We start from the raw sequence: 9,371 nt of genomic DNA, 5'->3' as shown, positions 1-9,371 counted from the left end.
AGCTCCCAAATCCCATCTTAGCACCTGCGCTTTCATACTGTCCCTGCACAAGCTGTTGCAGGTTGAGTTCTCTAGGAAATACTCTGAGTTGCAGGGAGTTTATTGGGGGGTGCTCTTGGGGCCCACATCAGTGGAGGGGCGGAAGGAAGCAGGACCTGGCAAAGGGAGAAGCTGGGTTGTAGTGCAGCCACAGGAGGACCTCAGTGGACCCCTTAGGGCCCCCAGAGTTGTTTACGTTGGGCTGAGGGATCCAGGTGTTTTCCCCTGCGTTGATCAGTCACTAGATGCTAGCTGCCCTGGGAAGGTGTGATCTTGGGTCAGGGGCTCTCTTCAGCTAGTGGCAGGGTTGGGCCAGAGGGGGAAGAATAGATCTTTCAGTCCTGAAGGGGGGATCTGGGCAGCACAGTACAGCATCCATGACGGTTTGTATCCTGTCATTCCACCAATCAGAGTGATCTCGGCATTTGTGATAAAGAGAGTTTTCAGCCTGGATGGAAGGAAGGCGGATGGACACTATGTGCCAGGCCCTGATATGCTCCCCTCACAGGACCTTGAATGTGGATGTGCTTTATTCCTGCAAAGCCTCACCATTCCACGACTGATAGGAAAATGGAGGAAAAGGATGCATTTTATGATAGAATTAATTTGGTATCTGGACAGACTCCTTGCCAGACTGTTTGGAGGAGGAAACTGGCGATCTGTCACGAGAAGCCACTTGCGGGAGATGCCTTGAGGTTGAGGGTGAAAAGGAACAGGAGGAAATCTGCCCAGGGTTCTGGTCTGAGTAGAGCCACAGAAACAGCTGACTGAGCTGGGACCTGCCCAGGTTTACCATGGGAATCTCTGCACCGTGCCTGACACATAGTAGGTGCTTGATTTGTGCTTGTTGAAGGCATGGACCCAGGAGGCGTAGGCTTCCAGTTTCATCAGAGAGGGGGTGACAGCAGGACCTACCTCATTACATTGTTTTCTGTTTCTTCTAGAATTTATTTTTGATAATGTATACTTTCCTAAAATTGTCCACTTCTTCTGTTTTTTTTTTTTAAATCTAAGTTCCAAGAGGATAGAGCTCTTGTTTGTTTTATCTGCTGCTGTGTCCCCAGCATCAGCACGAACTGCGGAGCAGGCTTCCAGTAAATATTTGTTGTATGAGTGAATGTGTGTGTGTGGGAGGAAGGATTATTTTGGAAAAAAGAAGGAAGAATTAATTCCTCTCCTAATCGTGACTCATTTTGTTTTCAGGCCACCCTTGGCCTTTTCTCATTCAAAACATCCATGAAAAAAGTGCAGTTCCAAAGCAGTTGGTGCTGTTGATGGAACAATATTTAAAAACACCATTATTGGGAGCACAGCAAGGGATTCTGTGCCTGTCTATGAACTAGCTGCGATCTTCCTCTGTAAAACGTTTCACACCTTCCTCTGGGCTTCCTCCACCCTCCCCGTTTGAGTAGTTTCCATAGAATAGGTGACGAACCCCCTGTGAGCCGGGCACTGTGCTGGTCCCCACAGAAGTTTAGCTTTTCTGCACCAAAATTTTCATGCATCCCATTTTCCAAGGTTCACTGAGGCCTTGTGGTGACCGTACTGCTGCACAACTTCGGGGCGGCGTTGTCGCGGCGCCCCCTGGGGGCCGGACCGAGATCTCGCAGCCTGCTGTTCCGCGTGCAGCCTGCCATCGCCCGCACAGCGCCGGCTCCCTGAGGGTTCGAAACAGTTGGGGGTTGGAATGACTCCGCTTCGGCTCCGGGAGGCACCCCTCTGAGCGGGCTGCCCTCCCGGGGCGATGGAGAAGGCTGTCCACAAAAGCAGAAAAGGTAACTGGGAGATGCCCTGGGGACCAAGACATCGTCGCTTTTCTTCCTCTGTAAGATGGGAACGTCACACTCTTGGCCTGGGAGATCATCTCTCACCATCATTTGTTTGCCAAACGATATTTATATACAGGAAGAGCCCCCCCCCCTTTCTGAGTTTTGACAATCACATGCCTAATGTTTAACCACCACCACCATCAAAATGTGGAAATTTCGCCACCTCCAAGATTACCTTGCGCCTCCCTTTGCTTCCAACTCCTTTCACCATCCCACCTCCTCACCCTCCCGATCTGTTTCCTATAGTTCTACCCTTGCCAGGGAGAATGTCACAAAAATGGCATTTTTGAGTCTGGCTTCTTTCACTTAACCCTACTGTCTTTAGAGCCTGGGCTTCATAGTAGCTTCTATCATAAGCACATTTAATTTGCAAGCTGAGGTTGTAACTCAGATCCTAAGATGCCAGTTCTCCGTTTGCTTAGAAGCCAGAGGCTCAAGGAGGGGATGACCTGTTCCAAATCGCTTTTCAGGATTAGTCTTTGAAAAGTCCCTGAAGGTGGTATTTTCTTTAAAGTACGTTACTTTATTTTTCAGACAGGGGGCATCTGCGGGCATCTGGGCATCACCCAGGGGAGGGTGAGTTTGGCGGTAGACAAGGACACTTGCTTGGAGGGAAGGGCCAGGAAGCCAGCCTGTTCCCCACAGCTGTGGATGTGGGAGCAGGGGAAGCCCTTCCCTCAGCAGTGGGGAGGACTCTGGGCACCCCAAAACACCACAGTCACATGGATTTGGTAAAGGTTTGGCAAATAGCAATTTGCCACATCTCCTTAAGGAAAAGTGTGTGTGTGTGTTTGTGTGTGTGTGCGCGTGTGTGAGAAACATTGAAAGAGTGTACTGAAAACAAGTTTGCCCAGAAGCTTCCTGTGGACTAGAAATGAATCTCCTCAGAAGCTTCCTCTTGGAAAATACCTTGTTGCTTTAAATCACTCCTCAGTCTTTGAAACTTTTCTTGTGAGATTTAGTTCTGTAGACAACATATTTCAGCCCCTCCCTACCCATTGTCCTGGATTTTCCTCCCAAATGCTTTTTTTCCTGCTGTGCATTTCCACTGTCACTGCCACTACGTTCGTAGGTGACTGCAGTAACCCTTTCATTTCTCACTCCGCCCTGGACCCCACAATCCATACAGCAGCTAACGGTTTGTTTGTTTGTTTGTTTGTTTGAATGCAGATCTTAGCTTGTCCTGCTGAAATTGCTTCCCTCTGCTCTGCCTTTGTTCCTCCTGCCTGCCCCCTACCAGCCTCCTTCATATTCTTTCCTGTCTCAGAATCTTGATCCAATTTGCTCCCTTCATCCTACTTTGCTTAAAGCTTTCCTATTGGTCCTTTCCACCTCAATTCAAATTTTCCCTCCTCTGTGAAGCCCGACCTGCCTTCCCGACAAGGAGGCTTAGGCCTCCTGTTGGCCACCATCAGAGCTGTCTGCACTTCCTAGTATGTGTTACAGTTTGTTGTTCAACATATGTTTACATGATTCATTGGTAGTTGCCTCCTGCATGAGGCTGGAAGGTCCATGAGGGCAAGAAACACTTCTGTTTCCTTGCATCCTGCCTGCATCAGCAAGTACTTGTTAAGTGAATGGATAATGATAACTAACATTAAGTATGCACACTGTGCTGGGCACTGTGCAAAGCCCTTTCACTGTCTCCTTTAATTCTCATAACAACCCTCTGAGTGGGCATTTTTATTATCCTCACTTTATTGATAAGGAAACTAAGGAATGGAGAGGTTAAGTAACTGCCCTAAGAGCCTGGCTTTAGAACCCCAGGGGCCACTGTCATGCTGATGTCTAGGTGAAGGGCTAAAACAAATTTCCCTCTTTTGTAGGAAGGCACGTCAGCCTCAAGGTTAAGTCATCTGTCCACAGCTTGAGCAAAACTCAGCAGACCAAACTCACTGTGGGCAGCCTGGGATTAGGCCTGATCGTCATCCAGCATGGACCCTACCTTCAGATCACCCACCTCATTAAGAAGGGGGCTGCAGCCAGGGATGGAAAACTCCAGCCAGGTGACTGTGGTTTCCCCATGCCTCCCAACCCCTCCACCTCTGTCTCCCTTTCCATCTGCCTCCAGAGAGACTCAGGGTATTAGGTTTCAGTGTAACAATGATGATGATGACATTGTTTGAGAGCTTTCAACGGGCAAGCCGGTTGCTTTTACTTATATAACCCTCGCTGTTGTGTGGATTTTATTCATTGAATTCTTAGCCTCTAGGTGGGAGCTGTTATTATCACCCCCTTTTTACAGGTGAGGAAACTGAGGCTCAGGAGACTGAGTTCCTTGTCCAGGTTCACTCCCATCTGCCAAGTGGGATTCATACACAGGCATTTGTGGCTCTCTGTGGATAAAGATTTCTTTTGTTGGCAGTCTTAGTCATCATTAACATTTAGGTGCATGATCTCATTCTACCCTCCTGACAGTCCCTGAGGTAGATTCTGCATTGAACCACCTGGCAGATAAGCAATTAGAGATTTAGTTAACTTGTACTTCGTCACACCAAGGAGCGGGGATTCGAACCCTCTCTGTTACACTGTTTGTCAGCATTGCCCTGGTTCTCTTGTCTTTGGGTGAATGAATTTTCCATCCAGTTCAAGACGTGTTTTCCCAGTGCCTGCTCTGGGCCTTGTGCTGTGCTCGGGAGTCAGGGATGCACACTGAGCATAATGTGGTGAGAAGGAGAAACCATTCAGTGTGAGCTGGCCTGAATTCAGGCCCAGGCTCTGGCACTTTCTAGTTCTGTGACCTTGGACAGTCACTTAACTTTCCAGGCCTCAGTCACTTCAGCTCTAAGCTGGGATTATACCACCTTTGTCAGAGGTTGCTGAGATAAGTTTTATGAACATGCTTTGAAAAATACAGTGTTACGGAAATATTGACAAAAATTTCTCTTAGGCTGTTCTTAAAGATTCTCTAGACGTGTGTGTGTGTTTTAATTAACCAAAAATGATTGTGACACAGGAGCCTCCGATGTATTAAACCAGTGGTTTGTAACTCTGGTTCCCTATTAGAATCACCTGGACACCTTCTAAACCAAAGACGCCTGTGGCCCATCTCCCCAGAGCTTCTGATTCAGTTGGTTTGGGCTTGGGGACAGGGCAGTTCATGGTTTAAAAGCTCCTCCGGTGATTCTAATTGCAGCTAGGTTAGGCACAGTGGATTAAAGAGTTAAGTGGGTAAATGATGCTATAATGAAACAGTTCACCTCACCTTAAAATCCAAAGCATTTTCCCCGCATGTCGCTATTTGGTGCTGGGAAACAAACCGCTAGAGAGTTCTGGACTTTCCAGACTAAAAGAACTGCAGGACAGGTCCCGTGGACTGTTTCTGCTTGCTCTCCTTTGCTTCCCTGGGGTCAGGTGACAGACGCTGAGTTGATAACCAGAGTGCACGCTCACTAGGGTGGGACAGGAGTATGCCTTCATGCACATGAAGCAGAATCTCACGGTGGGGCTATAGCTCGTGGGCACCTTGAGGTCAGAGGTAGTCTTGAATTCATCTTTTAAATCCAAGACTTACCTACAGCACTGGCACGTTTATTATGCCTGTGCTTAATAAATAAATGGATAGTAAACGACTGTTTGTCCCAGGCATTGTGCAAGGTGTTTCCACATCTATTAACTAATTTAAATCTTTGTAACACTCCTGGAAGGTAGATAATGAAATACAGAGGGTTAGAGAGATGAAGTAACTTATTCAATAGAGAGCCAGGTGGGGAGGTCAGAGCTGAGACTTGAACCCCTGTCTGCCTAGAAAGCCCATACCTTTGACTAGAAAAGAGATTTCAATACAGAGTAAGTCCAGGGCCGCAACTCTCATCATGACAAGTCAGCCACTTCTCGTCAAGGTCAAGGTTTCTAACATTCTGTAACTCAGTCCTTTTGACAATGGTTATGAGGTTTTGAGAGGTGAGAGTCTTAGAAAACTGCTAATTTTTTTGACCCCCATTACCTCCAGTCCCATTATTTCTCATTCATGGGTTTTGAATTCCTCTCCTTTGGTGTTTCATGATAAGGCTTCATCTTACTTTCCTAATTTAGTGATAGTTTATTCTGGCTAAACTTTCAATTCCTTTTGGCCAATATGGCTTTAGCAAACTCTTATATCCAGAGTCTTAAGAAATTAATATGGCTTTGAAGCAAATACAAGTCATGTACTGGCCACCACTCTTCCCAGGCCACATTCACTCAGTAAGCATTTCCTGAATGCCTGCTGTATACAGGCGTCCTGCTAGACACTGTGGTATAATGATGAGCCAAACATGTGTGGTCTCTAACCACACAGAGCTATGGAATCTACGACCTAGTTGGGAGAGATGGGAGAAAAATAAGATCTATTTTTTCACTAGTGGCTTGGCTGCTGCAAAGTTGATTAAATGTAGGTAATCGAGACAAGAGTTTACATAATGTGGTTCCTACAGCCCATGAAAAACAGAAAAAAAAAAAGTGTAATGGAATTGATATTCATAAATACCAAACTGGTGTTTCTTTATGAAGGGCAATGTTAATGTCTATTGCCAGAGTAATCACATTCGTACAGTGACACATTTGCTTTACAAGCCAGGACGGTCAGGGAATTAAGCTGTTTTTTTTCTGCCCTCTTGATAAAAGTCACCCTTTAACAACATAATTAAACAGAATGCCAAGCCATAGCTTTCAGATCTAAACACTCCTTTTAACATTAGGCAAATAAGCTCCTCCGGTGAGTATGTTTTTTTTTTACTGTTGTAATTAACTTCCGTCGGGTGAACAGCTGTTTTAGACCGCAGAGTCTGCAGGTAGCTGGGAGAAGCCCTGCTTTATTCTGAAGTTGGCCCCAGCTGTTTTTTAAGACCAAAGTAGAGGATTTTCTTCACCCTTCTAAGTATTCATTTTCTTCAATACTGTGAACTTTCGTTTTTGATAGGATCTAGCACTATGGAAATTTGTCCTTGGCATTCCTTGGAGGCTGCCTCTGGGATCACATAATTCCCAATTATAGCACCGTGGGGAGTAGTAGCAGAGAAGGTACTTCATCTTGACTCTTCTCTGACCTTAGGCTTCATCTATCTTGGAATGAGGGTGATTGAGGGGCCCCTAGCTTCCCAGGCACAGAGAGGTGAACACATCCCTTGGGACACATTGGGGTCACTTTATCCAATATTAGCTATAAAGTTTCTATGACCATTTGGCGGGATGTTAGTACTAGTAAGAGCTGATGACTAAAATTTTACCCAGTGTAAGCCTGTCCTTAAAAAGCAATTTCTCTGTATTCCTTCCTCTCTTGCTGAATGCCCTTGTGGCAATCAGAGGGCTTCACTGCAAGCAGCAGAAAAGTTCTGTTAAGGCGCTAGATTTAAAACATTGAGTCTGAAATCCCAGTCTATTTCAAAATTGTAGAATAGATAAACAAGATTATACTGTATAGCACAGGGAAATATACACAAAACATTATGGTAGCTCACAGAGAAGAAAATGTGACAATGAGTGTGTATATGACCATGTATGACTGAAAAATTGTGCTGAACACTGGAATTTGACACAACATTGTAAAATGATTATAAATCAATAAAAAATATTAAAAAAAGACAAAAAACAAAAAACATTGAGTCCGACAGAATTGCCAGAAAGGCTGGAGAACCAGGTTTGGAAAATGGTGAGAGGACAAAAGGCCATGGTGCACCTGTCACCCCTCTGCATCTCCTGCTCCAGGTTCAGTGACCCAGGGGGCTTGCCCAATGGCTGGACCTAGTTTAGATGTCCATGCCCTAGCTGTTGGGGATAGGGAGGTGGGTACAACTGAATAACTGGTCTTTTAAACATCCAGTTTGGGGGGGTGTCCAGGGGCTTGCTGTCAAGATGTGACTCTTTCTATCTGTTGGAGGCTCAGAAGCTCCGTGGTTGACCATCACCCTTCCCTCCCTGTCCAGCACTGCCCTAAAGTAGGGGACCTTGCTGTCAAATCCCTTTGAACCAACATACTCTCTGTATGCACATCTTAAATTTAACTAAAGCATGCTAATTGTCCAGTGTTTCATGCAGAATGACTTGCTCAATGAATACTGCATAAGGGCACAAAGTAAAACGAAAGACTTGAAGTTTAAAATGGTCTGCTTCCTAGCGGAGGGCACTGGAAATGGCCAGGCAAGCATAAGAGAAAGTAGGTCATTTATTCACTTAGTGTGAGTGTTTTTTCCTATAAAAAAATAGCCATTTATTTTATTCAAAACAAACACATTTTTAGAATCCTAAAAGATGGTTCAGATTATAAATGGTTTTTCCCGTGTCATACCAAGGACTTCAGAAATGTAAAAATAGGCTACCATACCATTACACTATTAAGAAACATCTTGCATGCATTCTTCATTATTCAAAGGACACATGTCACTGATGGCTATTTTTATTAAATAAAGGCTGAAGCCTCGTTTTGGTTCAAAATGAACCAACAATATGAGCCTACAAAGAGAAACACCGCACCAAAACAAAAACAAAAACAAAAACATCTCACGATAAAGCCAGAAACGGTATGATCCTTTTAAACCATTATCTTAATTTTACTGATTTTTCTTCTCCTTTTTCAGGTGATGTTCTGATTAGTGTCGGCCACGCCAATGTGTTAGGATATACTCTTCGAGAATTTTTAAAGCTTTTGCAACATATCACCATAGGAACAGTGCTACAAATCGAGGTTTACCAAAATTTTATTGACATACCCAAGGAATGGCAAGAAATATATGATTTAATCCCTGAGACCAAATTTCCAATAACACAGTAAGTAGTTCAATTTAGGAAATCTTTGTTATACTACAGAATCCCCCAGGGCCTATGAAGCACAGAGTCTTAGGTTTAATGTGAGAATTATCAGTTATACCATGTGGGAGGGATTGATGACACTGCTACTGTTTAGTGGGTTTGTAAGTCCTTTTGGAAAGTACAATATGCAGAATGGTAAAGGCAAGAGCCCTGGACACAGAGTTAAAAAAAAGAGACCAAACTATCCAGTGGAAACTCTGCCTCCAAACCTATACACTACATGGCTCCCTTTTCCAAAGTTAGCTCTTGAACATGTGCTGTGAATCCCATTTCCTCATTTGTCTTCCTGCATAGTCAACTTCTCTCTCTGGATCCTTCCTAATAACATTTAAGATATTTTAAAGTCTCTGCCATCTTAGCAAACCCCACCTTAACTCCACTTCCCTCTCCTTGCTCCTCCAGCTACTGTCCTGTCCTTTGACTCCAAAGCTGTTGAAAGAGTTGTATTAGACACTGCCGTTTCTTTGGGAGACACCACTTCCCAGCTCAGTGCAGGCCTTGCTTTCTTTCATCTCTAGGCTGAGAGCCCTTTTTCCGAGAGTCACCCACAACCTTTGTATTGCTGATCCTAACAGACTCTTCTCAGTCTTCATTTTGCTTGGCTTTTGAGCAGCATTAGACGCTTTACAACCTCCCACCTCAACTCTTGTTGAAACATCATTTTCCCTAGGCTTCTGTGATACCACACTCCCATGAGTCTCCTGTTTCTTCTGGTCA

The 9,371-nt window shown here is 44.8% G+C and overlaps 1 protein-coding gene across 1 annotated transcript in view; it reads left to right on the top strand.

Moving 5' to 3' along the window:
• Window positions 1-1,783: 1,783 nt before the first annotated feature.
• PDZD9 (PDZ domain containing 9) overlaps window positions 1,784-9,371 on the top strand; it is an 11,119-nt gene continuing 3,531 nt past the window's right edge. The window contains exons 1-3 of the mRNA XM_031471178.2: window positions 1,784-1,814; window positions 3,695-3,874; window positions 8,423-8,612. Of these exons, the coding sequence (XP_031327038.1) occupies window positions 1,784-1,814; window positions 3,695-3,874; window positions 8,423-8,612 (401 nt within the window). The remainder of the gene's footprint in view (window positions 1,815-3,694; window positions 3,875-8,422; window positions 8,613-9,371) is intronic.

This window comes from Camelus dromedarius, chromosome 24 (genome assembly GCF_036321535.1).
Source record: "Camelus dromedarius isolate mCamDro1 chromosome 24, mCamDro1.pat, whole genome shotgun sequence".
NCBI classification, from domain to species: Eukaryota; Metazoa; Chordata; class Mammalia; order Artiodactyla; family Camelidae; genus Camelus; species Camelus dromedarius.
The sequence above is the reverse complement of the archived record's forward strand: the minus strand, read 5'-3'. Positions and strand labels throughout refer to the sequence as shown.